The 24,625-nt window shown below is 36.2% G+C and overlaps 13 protein-coding genes and 1 non-coding gene across 14 annotated transcripts; 8 read left to right on the top strand and 6 right to left on the bottom strand.

Moving 5' to 3' along the window:
- Positions 1-79: 79 nt before the first annotated feature.
- On the bottom strand, positions 80-2,266 carry UTP25 (rRNA-binding ribosome biosynthesis protein UTP25; the record flags this gene model as incomplete). Its single annotated transcript, XM_003959287.1, has 1 exon — positions 80-2,266. The coding sequence occupies one exon, from the start codon at positions 2,264-2,266 to the stop codon at positions 80-82; it is 2,187 nt and encodes a 728-aa protein (XP_003959336.1).
- A 438-nt stretch (positions 2,267-2,704) lies between these two features.
- Positions 2,705-4,180, top strand: ICE2 (Ice2p; the record flags this gene model as incomplete). Its single annotated transcript, XM_003959286.1, has 1 exon — positions 2,705-4,180. One exon carries the CDS (start codon positions 2,705-2,707, stop codon positions 4,178-4,180), a length of 1,476 nt encoding a protein of 491 aa, XP_003959335.1.
- A 272-nt stretch (positions 4,181-4,452) lies between these two features.
- Positions 4,453-5,892, bottom strand: AVT7 (Avt7p; the record flags this gene model as incomplete). Its single annotated transcript, XM_003959285.1, has 1 exon — positions 4,453-5,892. The coding sequence occupies one exon, from the start codon at positions 5,890-5,892 to the stop codon at positions 4,453-4,455; it is 1,440 nt and encodes a 479-aa protein (XP_003959334.1).
- Positions 5,893-6,015: 123 nt separating this feature from the next.
- AIM19 (Aim19p) lies at positions 6,016-6,474 on the bottom strand (the record flags this gene model as incomplete). The annotated part of the gene is made up of 1 exon (XM_003959284.1): positions 6,016-6,474. The coding sequence occupies one exon, from the start codon at positions 6,472-6,474 to the stop codon at positions 6,016-6,018; it is 459 nt and encodes a 152-aa protein (XP_003959333.1).
- A 181-nt stretch (positions 6,475-6,655) lies between these two features.
- On the bottom strand, positions 6,656-7,066 carry HHT2 (histone H3; the record flags this gene model as incomplete). Its single annotated transcript, XM_003959283.1, has 1 exon — positions 6,656-7,066. One exon carries the CDS (start codon positions 7,064-7,066, stop codon positions 6,656-6,658), a length of 411 nt encoding a protein of 136 aa, XP_003959332.1.
- A 407-nt stretch (positions 7,067-7,473) lies between these two features.
- Positions 7,474-7,785, top strand: KAFR0J01290 (histone H4; the record flags this gene model as incomplete). Its single annotated transcript, XM_003959282.1, has 1 exon — positions 7,474-7,785. The coding sequence occupies one exon, from the start codon at positions 7,474-7,476 to the stop codon at positions 7,783-7,785; it is 312 nt and encodes a 103-aa protein (XP_003959331.1).
- An 82-nt stretch (positions 7,786-7,867) lies between these two features.
- KTR7 (putative mannosyltransferase) lies at positions 7,868-9,376 on the bottom strand (the record flags this gene model as incomplete). Its single annotated transcript, XM_003959281.1, has 1 exon — positions 7,868-9,376. The coding sequence occupies one exon, from the start codon at positions 9,374-9,376 to the stop codon at positions 7,868-7,870; it is 1,509 nt and encodes a 502-aa protein (XP_003959330.1).
- Positions 9,377-9,570: 194 nt separating this feature from the next.
- Positions 9,571-10,461, bottom strand: SDS3 (Sds3p; the record flags this gene model as incomplete). The annotated part of the gene is made up of 1 exon (XM_003959280.1): positions 9,571-10,461. The coding sequence occupies one exon, from the start codon at positions 10,459-10,461 to the stop codon at positions 9,571-9,573; it is 891 nt and encodes a 296-aa protein (XP_003959329.1).
- A 1,374-nt stretch (positions 10,462-11,835) lies between these two features.
- Positions 11,836-11,909, top strand: KAFR0Jtrna9I. The gene has a single exon. It is a non-coding gene; the product is annotated as a tRNA-Ile (tRNA).
- Positions 11,910-12,409: 500 nt separating this feature from the next.
- Positions 12,410-13,507, top strand: PUB1 (Pub1p; the record flags this gene model as incomplete). The annotated part of the gene is made up of 1 exon (XM_003959279.1): positions 12,410-13,507. The coding sequence occupies one exon, from the start codon at positions 12,410-12,412 to the stop codon at positions 13,505-13,507; it is 1,098 nt and encodes a 365-aa protein (XP_003959328.1).
- Positions 13,508-13,748: 241 nt separating this feature from the next.
- NST1 (Nst1p) lies at positions 13,749-17,189 on the top strand (the record flags this gene model as incomplete). The annotated part of the gene is made up of 1 exon (XM_003959278.1): positions 13,749-17,189. One exon carries the CDS (start codon positions 13,749-13,751, stop codon positions 17,187-17,189), a length of 3,441 nt encoding a protein of 1,146 aa, XP_003959327.1.
- A 360-nt stretch (positions 17,190-17,549) lies between these two features.
- On the top strand, positions 17,550-18,113 carry RHO2 (Rho family GTPase RHO2; the record flags this gene model as incomplete). The annotated part of the gene is made up of 1 exon (XM_003959277.1): positions 17,550-18,113. The coding sequence occupies one exon, from the start codon at positions 17,550-17,552 to the stop codon at positions 18,111-18,113; it is 564 nt and encodes a 187-aa protein (XP_003959326.1).
- A 405-nt stretch (positions 18,114-18,518) lies between these two features.
- TOP2 (DNA topoisomerase 2) lies at positions 18,519-22,796 on the top strand (the record flags this gene model as incomplete). Its single annotated transcript, XM_003959276.1, has 1 exon — positions 18,519-22,796. The coding sequence occupies one exon, from the start codon at positions 18,519-18,521 to the stop codon at positions 22,794-22,796; it is 4,278 nt and encodes a 1,425-aa protein (XP_003959325.1).
- A 198-nt stretch (positions 22,797-22,994) lies between these two features.
- On the top strand, positions 22,995-24,554 carry MRX12 (Mrx12p; the record flags this gene model as incomplete). Its single annotated transcript, XM_003959275.1, has 1 exon — positions 22,995-24,554. The coding sequence occupies one exon, from the start codon at positions 22,995-22,997 to the stop codon at positions 24,552-24,554; it is 1,560 nt and encodes a 519-aa protein (XP_003959324.1).
- Positions 24,555-24,625: the final 71 nt, after the last annotated feature.

The raw sequence follows: 24,625 nt of genomic DNA, 5'->3' as shown, positions 1-24,625 counted from the left end.
ATATAATCCCTTCAGCTTTTGTGCACAATTATATGATCCATTTCTGTTGAGATAGCTGTAAAAACAAAATTGATTGTCATTATTTAAACTCATAGACTTCATTCTGAGCATGGCATAGCACACCTGCTCTTTTACTTCCTACAATATTCTCTAGACTCAAAGCGTCTAATTTGGAATAGAGGCATCTCACTGTAGAGATGTTCAGGTCAGTGTTTCCTAAAAATGCGTTTTTACCAATGTATCTGACGACTTCGGTGTAGAATTCAGGATTTTTAGGAGGTTGATAGAACACCACGTTCTTGACACCTTTGATTTCGTATCGCCTATAGTGATGTAATCTTTCCGTGTATAACAAGACTTTTACTCTACCTTGCTGGAATAAAGATCTATTGGAATTCAGTTGTTTTTGATCGGAATATTCGTTGATATCTCCAAACAAGATTGTCGTCTTATCTTTCAAGTAGTTTCTCACTCTAATATAATCTGTGTATTCTGGAATATAAATCAAAGTACCGTCTTCATAACCTGTCGTTTTCACTATATTTGGCACAGTCACACTTGTGAAAAATTTAAATCTATAATCTGGTTCATCAACAACAGAACCATTAACTGTTTCAAATCTTTGAAATATTTGTCTGATCTTAATGCCTACTTTACTGATACTAGAAGAATTTGTGGAAATGACTTTATGATTTTTCCATCTACCTGACCAATTTTGACATTTACCGTTAAGAAGCGAATTAGCCATGGGTGATATGTATTTGGTAAAAAGCATTGTTTGTCTGAACAGCTTTGCCTGATCATTGATGTACCACATTCTGACTCTACTAAAATCTGCATCATGTTGTTCTTGGGGAATTTTATTGATGTGATTACAGATTGTGAAAAGATGCGAAATATTTTGATATTCAATTGAATGAAGTTGATCAATAATCATTAATTCAATGGAAGATAAGAAATCGTCTTGTCTTTTCTTCTTATCAGTATTTTCCAAGATCATCTGAATACCCAATGGAGAACAAATAATAATATCACTTTGGTAGAAATTACTATAAAGTTTGATGGCTTTCCTTGTGAATTTTACACCTAATACAAAAAAATCGTTTGTATTACCTTTGAAAATATCTTGGAAAGATTTTGGTTTTGATGATGGTGGTAAAGAATCTTCAAAAAATTGATCTTTAAATTTACCTTTCTTATCCACCTGATCAATACCAGATTTTGCAATAATCTTTTCTATAACTTGGTATGCAGTATCTCTAGTTGGTACAACAATTAATACTTTTGGTCTTGTAAAACCTTGATCTAAACATTCTGTATCATTGTTATCTTGAAGACGTTGGTTATTTTTCAAAATCTTATCTCTAGTCTTGTAAAGATGATTTAAAACGTGCAATGAATACAAATCTCTATATTCATCTTCATCTTTTCCATACGAATCATACTGGTATAGAATATCTTTGTATTGGAACATTGGGTCGACCAATTGTTTCTGAAGTGGTGTCAATGGGTCAACTTTAGGATCCATTAAATTATTTTGCATCTTTAATCTTTGTTTCAAGAAATATGAATGAATAGAAGATTTGTTAACTGATAGCTCCACTGGCGATTCAATTTCATCAGATTTTATCACTGGCTTAGAGAAAATTGCGTACTCATCCTCAGATATTGGAAGTTTCGTTGATTTATACTTGATATCATTGTTTTTGAAAGAGACATCCAGCTTGTCTGTAAACTTTTCGTCTACTGAATTGAAGTGTGTTTCAAAGGGATCTTGTTCTTCATCACTTTCCTCATTGTCATCGCCGTGTTCCTTATCATCGTCTTCACTGGCATCATCTGCATGAGACCCCATTAGGGCATTTTCTATCTGCTGAGTCTCATCCTCTTCTTCTTCACTAGCGTCACTTTCATCTTGCTGTTCATTATCAAGTAACACTTTGTTCACCTTTTCCTTCTTCTGCTTCTTTGGTTCAGGATGTTCTGACTTTAAAATAGTCAATAGAGCTCCATAAACCTGCTTTTTCATTTCCTCCTCATCATCACTGGCTTCATCTCCCACTTCATCTCCCACATCATCTCCATTGGCAGCCGAAGAAGGCTCCTCCTCGACTTCACCAGTGTTCTCAGATACACTAATACCATTACCATTTTCTTGAGCATCGCGAGGCTTTCTACCACCGGCTCTCCTGATATTCCGAAGCTCTTTCCTCCCTCTCTTCCTTACACCATCGTACCCATCAGCACCAGTCCCGCTACGTTTCATTACCACAGCTATAAATGCTTTCTTGTGCTTCTAAAACCCTTCAATTAAGCTTGCGATGAGCTTACAAAAATCGACTTTTCTGCCTACTTTTTTTTTTTATTTTCAGTTAAATTTTCATCGCAAAGTACGAGGGACGATAATGATGTTTTTTAATCAGAAATGGGAAACTTGGAACATAGAAATGTCAGATCTGGAGAGTTAAATTAGTCTCATTTTAATAAATTTGTGGTCAAATTTGGAGGTTTGAACGGTGGCTGGTGTTCTTTACATAGGTATAATTGCAGCTCCTTTTGGTTTTTGTTGTACGGAGCCTTTTTTCCATCTTTCAATTAGTGTAACTGTTTCTCCAGAGTCAAAAGGGAACCAATTCGTTTCTTCAATTTTCATTTTATATCAGACTTCTAGGTTCCATTCATCAAGGTCTTATTCATTTAGGGAATGACGCTGCTTTCGAAGAGTATTATACGAGGGTTACGTATATTTTCAGGTACATTTTATCTACTTTTCACGTTGATATCAATACCCATGTCATTCAAAATTGGCGGTATGCATTGTGGGTTGTCATTCACTGTAACGTTATTCATTGCATATTTCTTATCTACGACTTTAAGTATACTGGCCAGGCAAAGCGGTAGCAGGTTTTATATTGTTTTAACGAGTCTTATCTACTATTGCCAGCATCTTATTATTGCTTCACTACTTTATTTCTTCCTTTCAGGATTTTCCAACGATGAACTGCACAGAGTATTAAAGGATGGAACAGAGAAGATTGAAGTCCTTGTCGCCAATCAAGATCTCATGGTTTCTGAGTCAAATTGGTTGCTCTACTGTTATTATTACTCATACGTCGTGAAGCCTTGGAAGTTTGTTCTTTCTTACTCGACCCCATTTTTCGCCTTAGCTGAGGGGTTTTTCACTATCCTAGCAATACAGGCAATCGGAGAAACAAACAGATGGTTATCTGACGAGAAAAACTCGAATTCCTGGATCATCTCATCTCTATTAGCCTCCAGTGGAGTTGTCACAGCTTCTCTATACTATCTTTATAGAATTTACGTCACTCCAATTTGGGAACTTTCTGCACAAACTGCAACTTTACTAGGATGTGTCTTATCGTTAACATTTGGATTGGGGATTCATGGTATCATCTCTGAAAGAGGATCAGTTGTGGAAAGTTCCCTGTTTTTTGCTTACATAGTTCGTTGTATCTATGAAATATCACCAAAATTGGCCACTACAGCAACAGACGAAATATTAGAGCTGTTCAAAGAAGTATGGCAAGAGCATCAAGGTAAATTACCAATTACAGACAATATACTGAATTATTACCGTAGTGTGATTTTGAAAAACACTGAAATGATATGGGAAGCATTTTTATCAAAAACGAAGCAACATTCAAACCATACGCTTAATTCATTTTTCACTGCAGAAAATTTCTGGATTCATTTTAATCCATTGTGGAAATTTTTTAAAAACTTCACCATTTCAGTACCTTTCTCAATAAGCGAATTAAGTGGAATGATGTTGCAAATGGCCTCAGAATCGATATCCCCCGCGGTAGTCGTCAATTTGTGCTTTAGGGTTCTGATTTTTTACTCTGCAACAAGAATAATACCATCGCTACAAAGAAAAGAAGTTAGAGATTCAAGAAAGAGTCGTCGTATTATGAAAGTTTTATATTGGTACAGTCCATGTATACTGATTGCAATGTATACACATCTGATCTTGCAATATTCTGGTGAATTGAAAAGAGAATTATACCTTTGGGGCCCAGATTCGAAATTATCATTTTTAGTAGACAAAGAAGAGAATAATATTGTTGTCGATTCATGGAGTTTCTGGAATTGGTGTAACATTTTCTGGACCATACTTATTTATGGCGGCGAATTATTTGGGACACCTACCGCTGATTGAGCATATTTTCTCCTTTCTACGAACATTGCATTATTTTTTTTTCACCCCATTTTTAATTTTACTATGTGTCATATTTCAACTTTCAATTCTAATCTTCGATAGATGAGTATTATAGAGAATCTTTATTTTCCATTTTTATAATAATTATTTCCAATATTTTTTTTTCCAATTTATTTACACATATATGTATGAATTTGTATATTTACTATTATTCAATGAGTATTTCACTAATAATGAAGGAAGAACTTCTGTAAGCTGTTTATTTTCATTTTCTAAATTTCAACACCATAAAACAACGTTACATATAATGACAATCCCATTACAGTAAGACCAAACCAAGTCAATAGTAGACTTAACCTCTTGTAGAGTCTGTCTTTGGCAGAAATCATTTCTCCAATAGCAAGTGAATCTGAACCGATTAGTCTGTATCCAAATAAACCAGGTAAAGTAAATGAAATTGACGTTGAACCGGTAGATCCCACTATAGATAAAACAAAAGCGAAAGATCTCACGTTTAGTGCTAAAGAATACATGGAAACTAACAAAAGGACAGTTATCCAATAGTACCTAAAATTTGGGAACGGAGTGTGTTGTTCTTCGTCTCCAGGTAGAGTACCTTCTTCTACATCGGTATCATCTTCTTCTTCTTCCTCTTGGATCTCTTGTCGTTGTTCACCAGCCAAAAGAGGTTGTTCTTCTCTTACATTTTCGTCAATGTCATCTTCTATAGATAGAGCAATAGGCGTACGTGCATTGACTGCAGTTTGGCTATAATGTTGAGATCTTTGCTGTGGGGTACCGTAATTTATCTCGAGCCAGACTACCAAATTGTTTACTGCAATACGTAATGGATGAAATAGTAAAGGAAATGACAACACTAGCATAATTGCCAAACAGAATTTAGCGATGCTGACCCAAACAGAATCAGCATCATAATTCAATAGTATATTACCCAAGGTATTGCAGCCAAAAGTTAGATAACCTGCAATTCCCACAGTTAGAAATAATATAGTTGAGATTGAAATTGAATGATTGATTATTGAACTTACATTCTCCATACTATTATTTTTTAGTTCATTAATGATGCTGAATAAATTCATTGCTCCAGTGTAAGCAAAAATAATAATACTAAAAGTGGACAATAATCCTTTAAAATCATAAACCGTGAACCAATTGACTTGGCCTCTAACAATCATATAATTGTCAGTGAAAATGACGGTATGAAGAAACATTCCCAGTACTAGTAAAGTTAAATAACCTAAGGCAATGAGCCCCATAATACTAGAATATTTCAAATGATCTAATTTCTTTAAAAAACACAATGGAACGATGAGAAGGCCTGAAAGATAGATCCATAAGTTTCTTGAACCACCAAACAGTCCGGGGAAGATATCTCCAATCAGGATCAGATAACTTAGACCGACACCAAAACATTGAATAATCATAGTAAAATCGAATAGTGGCGACAAGGAAGGGTATGTAAGCATACATAGTGTGAAGAAGGATGAATTCCTCGGATTGATCAACGTCTTTGAGCACTTAGCCAGGACAAATAGACCAAAACCTGACGTTACAGCAGCTAATAATGTTAAAAATAGACCCACGAGGACCCCATCATTCTTGAAAGCGTATGGAATGGCCAAAAGCCCCGCACCTACTATAGTTTTCACCAAGTTGATAGTAGATGAATGAGCAGTAGAAGTTGCATGCATATGTTACTGTGAAATTTGGGTTCCCCTGGTTGTAGTGAAGATTTCCCGGGTCATCCCTCCTTTCCTGTTGATTTAACCTAGAAAAAGTAGCTAACTATATAAAGAAATATACATAAAATAACATTAAAATTGGCCAGAAATGAACCGTCTCCCGTAGAGTAGAGCATTACCCGTGGCCATGCAACTCAATACGAATGGCCAAGTCCTGCCATATCTTGTTATGGCTCTCAACGAGCCCTTCCCGTTGACGATCATATACAGCGTAGACCATGCCATGATGAATCCACTGCCACTTTCGACATCATCATCGTAGATCATCCAGGAACCCAACGCTTGAGCCGTCCCAAACAGCAATGCATTCTTCCCCGTTAGACCGATTCTGCGGGTCTGTGACGATAGATTCTTGAACAGTAGCCTTGACTTCCCATTACTGGTGATTGCGATATCGACTGGTGGTGAAATGATGGGTGAAACCAGTATGGCGGCACTATTGATCAACGAAAGGTATGGAGTCCTTGAGTAGTCATACAGCTGGGCAGCATAGGACTTAGTTATCTGTCTAGTAGAGTCTTCGCCGTCCATTTCCTTCTTACAGCCTCTCTTTGTTTTCTGACTATCAAGTGATGTGCAGTTTAGAGAAAGCTTTCAGGAAGAGTAGTAGTACCCTTTATAGTACAAATTTCACTTAAAATATAAAAATAGAAGTATAATATACATAAATATATTACCTAACCCATATTGAATATACAGAAAAACACACTGACTAGGATCTTTCGCCTCTTAATCTTCTAGCCAATTTGATATCCTTCTTTTGGATAGTGACACGCTTAGCATGAATGGCAGCTAAGTTGGTATCTTCAAATAAGGATACTAAGTAGGCTTCGACGGATTCTTGAAGAGCACCAATAGCGGAAGATTGAAATCTCAAGTCGGTCTTGAAATCTTGAGCGATTTCTCTGACTAATCTTTGGAAAGGTAACTTTCTAATCAATAATTCAGTAGATTTTTGGAATCGTCTAATTTCTCTCAAAGCAACGGTACCTGGCTTATATCTGTGTGGCTTCTTGACACCACCGGTAGATGGAGCAGATTTTCTAGCGGCCTTGGAGGCCAATTGTTTTCTTGGTGCCTTACCACCAGTAGATTTTCTTGCTGTTTGTTTGGTTCTAGCCATGCTTGCGTTTATAGACACTTCAATGAAGGTAAATTAGGACAAGAAAAGGAACCACTGTTAACTTTCTAGCTGCTTATATATGTTTTCGTTGAGCTCTGTTGAGGAAAACCACGAAATGTGTTGTTGTTGTTGTTCCTCGAGAATTCTCATGTACTATTTTGTATCAACTCGTGTTTTTTTAGGTAATAAGCAATACGAAAATCGTGTTTCGTGTTATTTACACTTTCTCGATCCATGAAAAGACAACATAAAGTCGTGTTTTGCAGATGAGAGGTCAACAATTCGCGACGAAGAAGCATGTAGTCTGGATTTGTATATATAGCGGGCAGCAAGTTGATCATTCAGAAGCGTTTTAGAAGGTCCCTTTACATAGAAGATATCAACTATAAAACGATTAATATAACGAGATGTCCGGTAGAGGTAAAGGTGGTAAAGGTTTAGGCAAAGGTGGTGCTAAGCGTCACAGAAAGATTCTTAGAGATAACATTCAAGGTATTACTAAGCCAGCCATCAGAAGATTAGCAAGAAGAGGTGGTGTTAAGCGTATATCTGGTTTAATTTACGAAGAAGTTAGGGCTGTCCTAAAACAATTCTTAGAATCTGTCATCAGAGACGCTGTCACTTACACTGAACACGCCAAGAGAAAAACTGTTACTTCATTAGATGTCGTCTATGCTTTGAAGAGACAAGGTAGAACCTTGTATGGTTTTGGTGGTTAATACAGGTAAATATTTAATAGAAGGAAAAAATCTGTGTAATGTATTATTTTATGTATTCGTATATGAAATCTATAAGTTAATTCTATAAGAATTGCTTTTGAAAATCCTCTTTCATTTGTCTTTCGACATCCTTAGCATCGAACATTGGAACGTACTTACCATTCGAAAATTTTTGAAAATTCATGTCATGAGCTAATTCATACCATGTAGACATGCATTGGAATGCAGCATCTTCTACGTCACCGGTTCTCTTGGGGCATTTGCATCTACAGCCTATACCATAATTGACGGGAGTATCATATGTCGGTCTCTTCCTTTTAAAGCGTGGTTCTGCTTCAAAGTATGAGTTTTCGTCCATGGACTTGGAATTCTTGGGACAATGGTTGATGGTGGAGTGCCTATATCCTATATCCCTGAAATAATGAATTTCATTCAAGTCTAGTGTCAATGCAAGTCCTAATGAATGTACGGGAGCGTCGCCCCATCTTTCCTTCCAAAAACCACCAGATTCCTCTAAAAATTTAAAGTATGCGTTGTAGACATTATTATTGAATACGTCTAACCTGGCAATTTCAAAATTTGACCAAAAATGGCACAGGTTATATTCTTCATTTTCGAACTTATCCTCCATGATGGGCACTTTTGATGTAGCTCTATTAATTAAATATTGTAAGCCTTCTTCATTAATTTTTCCAGTTAATGAATCAATGGCAATTTTTTCACTTATTTTGTGCTGTATTTCCTGTTCGTAATTGACAAATTTATCTAAATTTTCATCCTGAGTATCTAAGATATGATAGTTGTAAGTGAATAATTTCCAAAGTGTTCCCAACTTGATTTTATTCGATTTAATATAATTGATAGTATATCTGAAGAGATTGGGTACAGACCAATACAATTCGTCTAAAAGGACGGTGAATCCATATTTTTTATCATGTTTCCACATTTCATAAAATGGATCATACGTTAAATCACAATAAAAATCCACATCAGGCTCAATTCTCCAGTACCACTCGTACTGTGAAACCAAGGGATGCTTATAGAAGATCCCCGAGTAAAAACGACACATCTGATGATACGTAACCATTGAGCCATACATTATACCTCTATCACCTTGATCTTCTATAGATTCGAAAAATTCAAATGATTCTCTTACATCTTGTGGAAATTCCCACTCTACTTCAGATAATGTTCCAAATTCCACTTTTGAGCTTGTCAATGAATGTATTTTATCTTTGAACTCATCTGTAAAGGGTACATCATTGAGAAATACGTATGGATAATTGAACCATTGGTTAAAATGTGATTCGATGGAGTTCATTGTATTGACGACATCGGAAAGCTCAGAATTTCTTGTCAACATTATAAACGCAGCATTCATCTTACGATACTCTGGCTGTGATTTGTACGCATTTGTATCTAAACATGTCTTATAGAATGGGAATTGTGTAGACGATGAGGTATCTTGTTCAGAAAATAGCAAATTGTTCGGATCAACTTCATGTTCTTTCTTCAATTTTAAAATGAACACCCATATGAGCAGTGTTACTACCAGTATGAATCTATATCGTTTACTTGAAAGTCTGAGCATTAATGTTACTGATCGAATATTGACATTTTATATATTAGTTTATAGAGATTATAGAGGGCCCAGAAATAAATAATGTGTGGGAAAAAAAAAGTTTATATAAGCATTGTTGGCCTGCAGCGTAAGCAGCCAAAAGGAAGAGGTGAAAAAAAGTATAATCATTATTGGTAGTAGTGTTACAATGCGCGGGGGTGTCATCATGTCCTCTTAAAAGGGGATGGTTTCTGGTCTGTTAAATGTCTTATTAGTTCGATGTCATCAGTAACTTCGTCAATGGACAATGACTGAAGAGGTGGTGCAGATTTTGTCGAATAACGTTGGTTGCCTCTTGTTTTCTTTTTTGTAGTTGTTGTAGTAGATTGGGTTGCATTTTGGGCATCACCAAAAAGTAAGTTTTGTAAATCAGTATGTTCATTCAAGCTTTGAAAGAAATCGTTAGTATCTGAATTGTAATCACTAGTAGCATTCAAATTTGAAGCTGTTCTGTTGATATCAGATTCTTCATTACTTTCAGTGACATTGCCAGCACCACGTCTTCTTAAAGATCTTCCAGCTGTGTTTAACGATGTTGCTGTATCCGTATTACTATTGGAAGAAGATTCCCAACCATTAGTGGTTGTTTGACTTCTAGTAAATTTTTGTTGAAACATTCCATTATTGTAATTCATTGAATAAGAATTTGAATTTGCTACATCTAAAAGAATCTTCTCTTGTTTTAATTTCTTAATTTGTGATGAAATCAATTGGTACAGTTTTTCTTTGCATAATTTAACTAAATTTTCATGATTTGATTTGATTTTATCAATGTCTTCATGGAACTCAATTTTGGATCTAATCACTCTATATTCTTCGAAAAGACGTAATCTCACCAAGTCCAAATCTCTTTCTTCTTCCAAATCGTGTAATTTTCCTTGAAAGATAGGATTGTTTCCTTGATGTAAACTAGTTAAATTTGTTTGTAACTTTGTCAATTTGTTACGATAATGAAGATCCCTTTCTGCTTTGAAACTACTCTGAATCTTAAATATCTTATTTTCCAGGTTGTACCTTCTCTTGTCCTTGCGAGATATGTCCTTAGAATTCATCATTGCTGATATAATACGTAGTGATACCGTTAAAGGTTTGACTGTGAGAAATAAGAACCTTTTCTAATACGAGCAGCTTAATTTTGATTAAGAAAAAAAAAAAAAAAAACTAGACAGGCCGGGTGACGCGGAGTGGGAACAGTGAAATGGGCCATTTAATTAGACATTTGGGTAGTGGAGGGACGTTGTCACTGGGAACCTGTATCAGTTGGACTACTGGGGTGCGGTTTATAGGGGGGGGATTAAACGGATGGTGTTTGCGTCGGTTGAGCGACGTATGGGTGAGGTGACGGAACAGCGACGACAGATCGGTTTATAGTGGTTAGGCAGGCTAGCAGTACCAAATTATATGGTGTGGAGGTAGATAAGAAGTATATTGTACCAGGTTTTGGAGGATGTCAATTTGGAGTCGTATACAGAGGCACCCATCCTGGAGTGAGAATAGTTAAAGAGAGTTCAGTAATGCCAGCTACCTCCATGGAATACAGTCATACAGTTCTATATACTGTTGGAAGACAGTCTGAAGTTGTAAATAAGCTTGCGCTCTTAGGCAATTAATCACACTAGCCATAGATGAAGTTTGTTGAAACAAAGTTGTGACAATTATTATAGTCAGTATTTGCGAGAAGATATGCATATAATGTAAGTTTGTGCTTTATCATCATTAAAGAACAGTATTCGACTTTAACTGTTGGAATCAATTCTCCATACTCCTTCTATTCTGAGCAAAAAAAGATAGCAAGCATTAGAAGTGCTGGAAATGGCAATATATTGAAACTTCAATGTTTTGATAATTAGAATGATAAATTTAGAATGTTATGGAAGATATGAACCATATATGGCGTGATAAACGCGAATACATATTATCATGCAATAATTATGGTACGATAATTATGACAACGTATTGATTCATAAATCTAGAACATGATAATTGGCATAAATCAAAATATGTTGGAAATTGTATAAATACTCAGGTGAACACTGAAGTTTGATCAAAGTTTGTCACGATGTATATTATTAATTGTATATTTTATTGTATAGAAAATCAGTGCATTATTTGGTAAAAACACTGATTAATAAGAATTATTTCAATTATTTGACTGACATCCACAACATGAACAATATTAACGATAATAATATATAAGAGACATCCTCTGATCTTCCTTTACGTCAATATAACAGTGAACAAACACCGCACCGGAGCTCCTTTTATCCTGCACAATTTATTTTTATGCATCACTCTACAAGTAAAGGCAACTCATGTTTAGACAGCCTCAAAACAGGTCACTTGCTTCTCTCACGTGATCGAGTAGTAGTCTCGTGCGTCGATCATACTGATGTGTATGTGCTTATGACGCCATAAAATTGTGAATTCCTGGTCTCTTGGCCCAGTTGGTTAAGGCACCGTGCTAATAACGCGGGGATCAGCGGTTCGATCCCGCTAGAGACCATTTATTTTTTGAATATTTTTTCCTCTATAAACTCCAAAAGCCCACCATATCTATGTGTTGCACTCTTCTATCTCCCCACTATGGCAGCTCAACTACCCTCCAAACAACTGCATGGCTCTTACTCAAAGAAGTCCACACGTATTAAAATCGTCTATTTACCCTCCCGTTATTTTTTCGAGAAATTTTTCATGCAATTTTTTTTTTTTCCAGCACAGGAAGAAAAACTTTCATCAACTCTGGGTGAAATAAATACGATTGAATTATTTTAGCCATATACGTTACAGAGACACATCACTTTTTTGTTTTGTGAATTGACTACTTCATTTCTTCGAAAGAGACTCTCAGAAAGAAAATTATTTTGATACAAAACAAGAAATACTCTTCTTTTAGTGTCCTTTTTTTTTTTTTTCTTTGAAATTTTTAATTAATATAAGAAAATAAGATCCAAAACTCTTTCTTCCCTTTCTCCAAAACTCTTCCCTTGCTATCTAATTAACTCAATGTCTGATCAGCAACCCTCTGAAACCGTCGTTCCTGTCGAAAACGTCATCCCTGCAAGTGCAAAAGAAGGTGGTAGAGAAACTTCCGATAAAGTTTTATACATTGGAAATTTGGATAAATCAATCAATGAAGACGCCTTAAAACAATACTTCCAGGTAGCAGGCCAAATAGTAGACGTCAAAGTCATGGTAGACAAGAAAAACAACCACGTCAATTACGCCTTCATTGAATATTCTACTAATCATGACGCTAATGTCGCTTTACAAACTTTAAATGGTATTCAAATTGAAAATAAAAATATTAAAATCAATTGGGCTTTCCAATCTCAAACAAATTTGAACGATGACACTTCTTTCAACTTATTTATTGGTGATTTAAATGTTAATGTCGATGACACCACTTTAGCCAACGCTTTCAAATCATGCCCTGGTTTCTTACAAGCTCATGTCATGTGGGACATGCAAACTAGTAGATCAAGAGGTTACGGTTTCGTATCTTTTGACACCCACGAAAATGCTCAAGCCGCAATGGACCAAATGCAAGGTCACGAAATTAACGGCAGAGCCATCAGAATAAACTGGGCTACCAAACGTGAAAATATGAATAACAATAGCAATAACAATACGAATAACAATAATAATAATAACCAAGTACGTAACAGAATGATGATGGAAGGTCAACAAAACATGCCTCCTCCACCACCTCCAATGGGCTCTCTTCCTCCTGTCAACCCACAAGCTGTCGAAGACATGATAAGAAGAGCTCCACCAAGAGTCACCACTGCTTACATCGGTAATATTCCACATTTCGCCACTGAACCAGATTTAATTCCTCTTTTACAAAACTTCGGTTTCATCCTAGACTTCACCCATTACCCAGAAAAGGGCTGCTGCTTCATCAAATATGATACCCACGAACAAGCCGCTGTCTGTATCGTAGCATTATCAAACTTCCAATTCCAAGGAAGAAACTTAAGAACCGGCTGGGGTAAAGAAAGATCCACCTTCATCCCTCCTCAAGGTATGATGCCTCCTCCAATGATGACCTCCGAAGGAGAACAACAGCAACAGCAACAGCAACTCCAACCTTCCGAATAGCTTAACCCTCCAAATATATAACTTCATACACTATATCTCTTTCTTTTATCTATCAAACTCAATGTATATTGTAATGCCGTTACCCTCCATTGCTTGTTATACCAGCCAAAGGAATACTCGAAATATTGACAATGAGCGAGAGGAAATGAAAAAAAAATTGCAATATATAAGATGTTGCTCCACCACAGTAATTCCACCACGACATTGAAAGGTGACCATCATATAGAATATAGCATTGGAAATGGTTAACAAGAAGAGGAAAAGTAAAGCTAATAAGAAGAAATCACATATCCACCAAACTTCCGGCCAGATAATACAGGCGGATGTGTTAAATGATGACGAATATCCAACATCAAGAATAATCAAGAGAGCTCCAAATGGTGACGTTATAGTAGAACCTTTGAATCATGATATAGCATCTACTAGGAAGAAGAAAATAGAAAAAAAGGATAAATTGTCTTTCACGCTGGACTCTCATTGGGAATCATTAACATCGGAGGAAAAGAAACAGATTTTGATTATTGATAAAGATGAATTGTTTGGAATCATAAAGCAAAATCAAATGGTGGAAAACACTTGTAATTGTTCTGTTTGTGGGCGTAAACATATTTCCATGGATAAGGAGATTGAAAGGATCTATAATATGTTATTTGAAATCGATAGGATTAAGGACCCAGATTTAAATCCAGTAAAATTCCATCTAAGTATCATTAAAGAATTACAAATCAACAATAATATAGCACCGACGGCAATACTGGATGATCCTGAGCATGAACCGCCGTCAGAACTTATAGATGCCACTGTAAATAATAATATATTGAATGGTGAATCTTTGAAGGAAGAAGTATTGAATTTTAAACAACAAAAACATGAAGAAGATGGTGAATTAAGGGAAAAATATTTACAATTTACCAAAAATTTCGTATCATCACATCCAAAAATTGCAGAAGAATATGTAAAACGAGTAATGATGTACCCTGAAATGAAATCAATAACAAATGATTTAATTAATAATAGTAATCAGAGTTTCAATAATAGCAATAATTTCTTAAAAGCCATTGAGAATTTCGTCATTGAAAGAACAAACAGTAACAATGGAACTCTATCAAATCCAGAGGAACTCACTACAATGTTACACGATGGGAAACAATTGACGCAAGAAGAGTACGTTGATTTACAACATACCATAGCTGAAAGAATGACCAACTCGTATGATACAAAGAGAAAAGAATTTAAGGAAATATCTCCAGTGGAGAAAGAATTATTTACAAGATTCATGTTTGGTGAAAATAGGAAAGAATTTGGTGAGTTTTTGATGCAGTCCTTTAGAGATAAATTTGATAGTGAATTTGGTGGTTCTTCCGTTAGCGCTTCGCTAGCTGCCGCTGCTGCTGCTGCATCTTTGACAAGCCCGCTAACAATGAATAACAATCATATTGAAGAGGACGAGTACGAAGATGACTATGATGATGACTATGCCGAATATGAGAGTGACTCTTTATCAGAATATGCTGATAGCGAAGACTACGAAGATTACGAAGAGGATGACCATCACCATCATCATCAATTTTATCAGGATGATGAAAATAGTTATGAGGACGAAGACCGGGATGATGAAGATGAAGAAGACGAAGCTGAGGATGAAGTTGATGAAGATGATATTAATGAGAATGACGAAGTTGAAAACGGAAACTTTGATGAGAATAATGAACATGATGATGAAGAGTATGAAAGTGAAATAGATGAAGCTGAACGTCTCGAAGAAGGCCGTAAGCTGATTCAAATTGCGATAACCAAATTGTTACAAAGTAGGATAATGGATTCATACCATGCCAGACAAGCAGATAATAACAGATTAAAATTGTTAAAAGAATTAGAAGATGAACAATTAAAGAAAAAGGAGAAAAAAGAGAAGAAATTAAAGAAGAAGGAAAAGGAAAAGGAAAAGAAAAAGCAGCAACAACTAGCTAAAGAAGAGGCTCAAAGAAGGAAAGCTGAAGAAGAAGAACGTCTTCGCCAGGAAAATGAAAAACGTGAACTAGAAAGAAGAGAACTTCAAAGGCAAAAAGTAGAAGAAGCTAAAAGGAAAAAAGATGAAGAAAAAAGACGTAAATTAGAAGAACAGCGTAAAAGAGAAGAGCTTCAAGAAAAACAGAGGAAAATAAAAGAGGAACAAAGACGTAAAAAAGAAGAGGAAAAGCGTTTGAAAGAAGAACAGAAGAGAATAAAAGAAGAAAACCGTTTACAATTGGAAATGCAAAGGAAAGCAGAGCAAGAGCAAATGGAGAGAGACACTAAAGAGAAAGAACTACAAGAAATAGAGACCAAACAAAAGCAACAAGCGAAGCCAAGAATTTTAAAAAGAGAATCTGTACTTTCTCAACATACCGGCGAAACCTCGGTCCCTATACCAAATCTAGGCTATCCGACTTTGAAAGATACATTACCAAGTCTAAATACCGATTCTCCCTTCGGTAAGCAAAGTGTTAATGATGATATCTTTGAAATGATCAACGCCGCAGCCGCATCAAAAACATTGACACCTTCACCTTCCCATTTGAACACCCTGTTACAACAAACGAGCGAGCCTCCTACTCTAGGTCAACAAATTATGAATCCTTCTCCTACATCACTCCCTCCTCAATCACAAAATGGCCTTCTAAATGGTATTTCAAACGGTATTTTCAATTCTATGCTACCTTCAGCTGCAACTAATAATGCATTTTCGAAAGAGGCTACTACTAATAATGATAATATTAACCAGGTACATTTCAATAGCAACCTTTTTGGCATTGATTTGCAACCTCAGTCACAAGCGCACGTTCCACAATCCTTTTCTGCCATTCCAACGTGGAATACTCTCAGCACGCCGCCGGTTTCTTCATCACAATCTTTGCTAAATGCCAACCAAGACAGTCTTCCTCCAACTTCACAACAACAAAACGTTCCATTAATGGGTTCAGTAAATCCAAGTCAACAGCCCCAAAAGGCAAAGTCATTTGTTGATGAATTGAACTCACTGAGCAATATGTTATCATCAGCGGGACTTGCGGACACAAGTTATCATAATAATAATTCACAATCTCTATGGAATGATAGTAGGCTCTCTGCTACGCACGAAACAATGAGCATGCCATTGAGTCATAGAAGATCGATTTGGGACAATAATCCTCAAGGTATAAGCAGTTCCATGCTATCGAACACAGATACACCGAATAACCCTAATTACCTTTCATCGAGCATCTGGTCAAACTCAAATTCTTTCAATTCGTCATTCATGAATAATAATGTTGTAGCAAATAATAATAACGACGGTAATTTTACCGCAGACAGTGACATCATCATATTTGATAATATTTACAAGGTGTACCTGACTTTAATGCCATTGAATCCAACTACCTCATATGTGCCAATGGAGTTATTGTACAGAAATCTCGGGTATTTGAACCTCGACTATACGGCTTTTGAAAATAAACTGATGCAAATGCAGAAAATAAAACGTTGTGAGGTAGTAACCGATATGACTAGTGGTATAAAACATGTTCGTTTGTCAGGTCCATCGCATGATATTCCAAAATCGTCAGGATCAGCACTTACCCAACCATTCAACTCTAACGATGGTAATTTATCATTTTCTTCGGCTTCCTTATTAACGCCGTCTGCTATAACAGGAAGTCAATAATTGTAAATAATATCTGAAAACTAAGAACACGTCAAAAATCTAATAGCTATATAGCAGTTTGTATTTGTATATGCATATGCAAGTCGATGAACAAGCAGACATTGATTCCATCATTACTATTGAGGGCTTTCTTGTATACGTCGATACTTTGTATATTGATTTCTCGAGTGTTCGGGTAATGCAATATGCAGAGTATGCCGAGGATTATTAATTTTACAATTGACTTACTTTTACTAAAGCGTTGCATTGAAAGTTAAGTCCCGTTGGAATGTCTGGTACGATTAGAAGCGTGTGACTCAGTTTGCACATCTTGCAGTTGACCTAGAGTAACGTTTTGTTTTTCCAATTGAGCTTAAACAAATGTCAGAGAAGGCGATAAGGAGAAAGTTGGTGATTATTGGGGACGGTGCTTGCGGTAAGACGTCGTTATTGTATGTTTTCACATTGGGAAAGTTTCCTGAAGAGTATCATCCAACCGTATTCGAAAATTACGTGACTGATTGCAGAGTGGATGGAATCAAAGTGTCATTGGCATTGTGGGATACAGCAGGCCAAGAGGAGTACGAGAGATTGAGACCATTTTCATATTCCAATGCGGATGTCATATTGATTGCATTTGCTGTCGATGATGTGGAATCTCTAGAGAATACTAGAGACAAGTGGGCAGTAGAGGCGCTTCGATATTGTCCCGAGGTCCCTATCATACTAGTCGGACTGAAAAAGGATTTAAGGCAAGCTAACAATAAGAATAGAATGGTCAGGCCAGAAGATGTGCAGAAAATTGCAAGAGCTGTAGGTGCAAAGAATTACATGGAATGTAGTGCGTTAACAGGGGAAGGTGTAGATGACGTTTTCGAAGTTGCCACCAGAACAAGCCTCCTGGTGAAGGAAGACCCTGGTCATAGCTGTTGTACTATATCATGACTGTATAGGACATAACAGTCACATTATATGTCCATGGATTTCAAAAACAGACACATTGCTCTTCAAACATCAAGTTCGGAGCTTTCTGCACCAGCGGGACCCGAGCTCTCCCAACCATCATGCATGCAAATGCAAGCAAGTAACCAAGTGTACACTAACCACAAAATACACAAATATATATATGTATATACTGTCTTATCTATTCGATCCTTTTTCCATACTATTGCGAAGTTAAAAGAAACGATACCAATAATATGTTCGATGCTTTATGAGATGCTGAAAAGAAAAATACGCGTTCTCTTGAGAATTTGTTATGTAAACAATAAACATCTAGATATCTCGTATTTTAAAAGATATAACTCTGATAGTCAGGCTTTCTTCTAACACGTATAGGTAGAATATATAATGGCATCTGAACAGAAATCTGCCTCCGAGAAGTATCAGAAGATCTCTCAGCTGGAACATATCTTAAAGAGACCGGATACCTACATTGGTTCTATCGAAGTGCAGGAGCAAGAGCAATGGATCTACGATGAGACCACCGATTGTATGATGGAGAAACATGTCAAAATTGTCCCTGGCCTATTCAAAATTTTTGATGAGATTTTGGTTAATGCTGCTGATAATAAAGTTCGTGATCCAACTATGAAAAAGATCGATGTTACTATTTCACCTGATGAAAACCAAATCGAGGTTAGAAATGACGGAAAAGGTATTCCCATTGAAGTCCATGAGAAAGAAAAGATATACATTCCAGAATTGATTTTTGGCCATCTTCTTACCTCATCTAATTATGATGACGATGAGAAGAAGGTCACTGGTGGTAGAAACGGTTACGGTGCAAAATTATGTAATATTTTCTCCACCGAATTCATTCTAGAGACTGCTGATCCTGATACTGGTAAAAAGTATGTCCAAAGGTGGGAGAACAATATGAATGTCTGTCACCCTCCAAAGATTACTTCCTATAAGAAGGGACCATCATACACTAAAGTCACATTCAAGCCTGATTTGAGCAGGTTTAATATGGAAAAACTTGATGACGATATTCTTGGGGTTATGCGTCGACGTGTCTATGATATCAATGGGTCTGTTCGTGATATCAACGTTTACTTAAATGGTAAATCTTTGAAGATTCGTAACTTTAAAAATTATGTTGAATTATATCTAAAATCATTAGAAAAGAAAAGGTTGCTCGATAATGGCCAAGATGCTACTGTTCAAAATAATATTCCAACTATTCTTCACGAAAGGGTGAGCGATCGCTGGGAAGTTGCATTTGCAGTCTCAGACATCTCCTTTCAACAAATTTCATTTGTAAATTCTATTGCTACAACGTCTGGGGGTACCCATGTCAATTATATTACTGATCAAATCGTAAGAAAAGTTTCAGATTTTTTAAAGAAGAAGAAAAAGAGTATTAAACCTTTTCAAATCAAGAATAATATGTTTATTTTCGTCAATTGTTTAATTGAAAATCCAGCATTTACATCGCAAACGAAAGAGCAATTGACTACAAGAGTTAAAGATTTTGGGTCACGTTGTGACATTAGTAATGAATACATTAATAAGATCATGAAAACTGATTTAGCGACCAAAATTTTTGAAATTGCTGATGAAAATGCACATAACGCATTAAAGAAGTCTGATGGTACCAGAAAAAGTAGAATTACAGAATATCCAAAATTAGAAGATGCCAATAAGGCTGGTACGAGGGAAGGTTACAAATGTACGTTGGTTTTAACAGAGGGTGACTCTGCCCTGTCGCTGGCCGTTGCCGGTCTTGCTGTGGTGGGAAGAGATTATTATGGTTGTTATCCATTACGTGGTAAAATGCTGAATGTTAGAGAAGCTAGTGCTGATCAAATTTTGAAGAATGCTGAAATTCAAGCCATCAAAAAAATTATGGGTTTACAGCATAAGAAAAAATATGAAGATACGAAATCTTTGAGGTACGGACATCTTATGATCATGACAGATCAAGATCATGATGGTTCCCATATTAAAGGTTTAATCATTAATTTTATAGAAAGCTCATTTCCCGGTCTATTGGATATACCTGGTTTCCTGGTGGAGTTTATTACTCCAATTGTGAAAGTTACCATTACAAAACCACGTAGACAAACTATTTCTTTCTATAATATGCCAGACTATGAAAAGTGGAGAGAAGAGGAATCACATAAATATACTTGGAAGCAAAAATATTATAAGGGGTTAGGTACTTCTACTGGTCAAGAAGTCAAAGAATATTTTTCCGATTTGGATAGACATCTGAAGAAGTTCCATACTTTACAAGGAAACGATAAGGATTTGATTGATCTAGCATTTTCAAAGAAAAAGGCCGATGATCGTAAAGAGTGGTTGAGACAATATGAGCCAGGTACAGTTCTGGATCCACGCATTAATGAAATTCCTATTAGTGACTTCATTAATAAAGAACTCATCCTTTTCTCATTAGCAGATAACATTAGGTCTATTCCAAATGTATTGGATGGGTTTAAACCAGGTCAGAGAAAGGTATTATATGGTTGTTTTAGACGTAATTTGAGATCTGAAATTAAAGTTGCTCAATTAGCACCCTATGTCGGTGAATGTACGGCTTATCATCATGGTGAACAGTCATTAGCTCAAACAATTATTAGTTTGGCCCAAAATTTTGTGGGGTCTAACAATATTTATCTTTTGATGCCTAACGGTGCATTCGGTACTAGAGCAACTGGTGGTAAAGATGCAGCCGCTGCGAGATATATTTTTACTGAATTAAACAAACTTACCAGAAAAATTTTCCACCCTGCTGATGATCCACTATTTAATTATCTTCAGGATGATGAAAAAACAGTGGAGCCAGAATGGTATTTGCCAGTTATACCGATGCTTTTAGTCAACGGCTGTGAAGGTATTGGTACCGGTTGGAGTACTAGTATTCCACCCTTCAATCCTGAAGATATTGTTAGAAATATCAAACATCTAATGAACAATGAAGCTCTAGAGGAAATGCATCCGTGGTTTAGAGGCTGGGATGGTACAATAGAACAAACTGACCCTCAGCGTTATAGGATGTATGGTAGAATTGAACAAGTTGGTTCGAACACCTTAGAAATTACAGAATTGCCCGCCAGAACATGGACATCTACTATCAAAGAATATTTATTATTAGGTTTGAGTGGTAGCGATAAAAGCAAACCGTGGATCAAAGACATGGAAGAACAACATGGTAGTACAATTAAATTTATCATCACTCTAACTGATGAGGAGATGGCAAAAACTAAAAAGGTTGGCTTTTACGAACGTTTCAAATTAATTTCTCCAATGAGTTTGATGAATATGGTGGCATTTGACCCGTATGGCAAAATCAAGAAATACGAGGCAGTCAATGAAATTCTGACAGACTATTTTTATGTCAGGTTGGAATATTATCAGAAGAGAAAAGATTACATGAGCGAAAGACTCCAATGGGAAGTTGAGAAGTATTCATATCAAGTCAAGTTTATCAAGATGATCATAGAAAGAGAATTGATTGTAACCAACAAACCAAGAAAAACAATTATCCAGGAACTGGAAGCATTTGGTTTTCCAAGAATCAATAAGGAAGGAAAACCATACTATGGAAAAACTGAAGATGTCTCTGGTGCGCTTGAAGAGGATGACGAATCTTCTGATGCTGAAGAACATGACGCTGACTCTGAACATCACACGGAAGGCACTGAGGTTATTAACGGGCCAGAAGAAATTTATGGTAGTTATGAATATTTGCTAGGTATGAGAATTTGGTCTCTAACCAAAGAAAAATATGAAAGATTACTAAAGCAAAAGCAAGAAAAGGAAGTGGAATTGGAAATGTTACTGAAGCTCTCCGCAAAAGACATTTGGAACACTGACCTTGATGCATTTATGAAAGGATATAAAGAGTTCATGGAATTTGATGAAGAAGTGCGTAATGGTGAAGTTCCTGCTAAAGGAGGCAAAACTAAAGGTAAACGTAAGAGAAAGAATGCAGATGATGATGATGATGAGTTCGTTGTTGGCAAGACAGCTAAGAAAACCAAAGCGAAAAGACAAACAAAGAAGGCCAAACTTGAAGAAAATTTCGAAAGAATTCTGATTGAACCTAAAGCAATAGTAAAGCCAAAAAGAGCAGTTAAAATTAAAAGTGAAAGTAAGGACACATCTGTTTCTGCGACACCTACGCCAGTTGCGATAAAGACGGAGGATAATAAAGAAGCCTTGAGTTCGAGTTCATCAACAATATTTGACAAGAAGGTCACAAAGAGTAGTGACGACGCTTCCAGCAGCTTGAGCACATTTTCCAGCAAATTCAAGAAGATCACAGATATGTTCGACAGCGTTGAAGATACTTCAAGAAATACTACACCCGAATCTATAAAAGAGGATGAACCTATCAAGAAGCCGGTTCCAAAAGCAGCTGTGAGTACTGTTGCTGTAAAGAAACGTGCACCAGCGAAGCGTAAAACTATCGAGCTTTCAGATGAGAGTGATTTAGAAATTTTAAGTGAAGATGACGATGAGGAGGAGAAAGTTATACCAAGGCAAAGATCTGCGAGAGCTTCTTCGCGCCCTATGAAGAATTATACCCAAACTGTTGAATTATCCGACGACAGTTTCATTGATGATGACGATGTTGAAGTCAATTCTGATGCATCATTCAATGAAGATATTGATTAAACTATGTACCTGTGTAAATCTGAATAACTGTGTGTAATGAAAAGCCCAATACGATTATCTTCGATGTCGGAAAGTGTGTATAGTGTAATTTCTTATCCGATCAAGAAATTTTAGTCATACTTCAAATCAAAGAGTATCGAATTTAAGCATCTCTTTCCTTTGTGCTCAGATCTCTGTAGCATAATTCCCAAGCATTCAATGAGAGCGTTAGTGTTTAGTAGAAGATTTTTTACAGCTACAAAACTCTTGAATGAGGTGAAAACTCCATTGGCGAAGTCCTATTCCAACATATTTAATCATTCATGCTTCGTGCCGTTAGCAAAGAATATACCGTCAAAGCTTGACGGTTTAGAACCATATGAGGTATCTAAAAGGATAATAGAGGCTTTAAATGAAGCGAACATTACATCTGACGAGGCTGCAGGGATACATAATAAGATGATTGAGGAACTGTCAAGATACAACTATGGTATTGCAACAATTCATTCTGAGAAACTGGGTGACATATCTCGCAAGATAACATTGAATGCATTAATAGAATTGATACGGAATAATCCTGGCAGAGTTAAAACCAGTTGGGAAATATTTATGGATCACAAAGAGTCTTTCGATGAGATACCTGACTCTTTGATTCAGGTAGTTATGGATAAACAGTTGAACGCTAATGAAACTGAATCATTGAACAATCAGCGTGAGCTGAATATGATGAACTTAGTCCAAATTCTAACATTGCTTGGTCAAATTTCCAATAGATCACTTGTCAATATTGAACTCGTGGACAAGTTAACAACGCTCTTATTAGAAGGAAATGCATCCGTTTTGTTACCTTTCATACTACAATTTAAGCCAGCTTTATCGACTTTTGATAGAAATCTCGTCCACCTGACCCCATTCCAACTTTACGAAATTTCAAAATGTTATAGTCATGAAGATCTACAAAAGTATCCCGATTTATTCCATAAAATATTGTTAGTTTTGGGCAAGAACACTTCGATTTTGTTAACTAGTGAAGAGCAAGAAATATCGCAAATTTTAGAGCAAAATTTGAAACTTGTAAATAGTAGATTCAAGAACAGTCGAGTTTCGTGTAACTCAGTTGATGGCTTTAACACAGAGAATCAGTTTTTTCATTTGGTTGAACAAGTCATTGAAAATGGCACCTATAAGACTAACTTTCAGTTGTGTAAATCTATCCTGAGATTAGTCGGAACTCGTGAGGGGAAAACAGATGAGTTTTTGAGACTGTATGATATGTTTGTAAAAACTAGTTGTTCCCCAACTGATGAACAGGGGATCATGTTTGAAGCATTTCTTGCCTTGTCTTATAGTGGATACAAGACGTCGAAAAAGGAATCCTATAATTTGGCCAAGACTTACATTCCGGAAAGTGTAAGTAAGCCAATGTATGCAAATATTTTGAGAGTTATGATCATTCTCGAGTCAAAATTTGACATAAATGAAGCATTGAATATCTACAATTCGAATATTCAAGAGTTACAGAGAGAAAAGGACAATGCCACGCAACTCTCTTCTGCTGATGTCGTCACAGAAGCTCTAATACTAGCATTCCTAACTAAGAAAGACGTAGATTTTTCTCGAGTAGTATTTGATGGTGCTCTAGGAGAGAAAATCCTGTCGGGTGCCACAGCAGTAAAAAGAATTAAGAAGATGTTATCCAACTATGGCGAAGCGGTAGAAAATGACAATTTTGACGAATTTTTGCAAAATGAGGCCCTCTCCTACTTGGCAAATATTTGAACAAGCATTCTTTATAGAAAGATGTATAGTAGACTATATTATAGATAGTATTGGTCATATTACTGGATCCT

This window comes from Kazachstania africana, chromosome 10, assembly GCF_000304475.1.
Source record: "Kazachstania africana CBS 2517 chromosome 10, complete genome".
NCBI classification, from domain to species: domain Eukaryota; kingdom Fungi; phylum Ascomycota; class Saccharomycetes; order Saccharomycetales; family Saccharomycetaceae; genus Kazachstania; species Kazachstania africana.
Note: the sequence above shows the minus strand (reverse complement) of the source record. Positions and strands in the feature narration are given on the sequence as shown.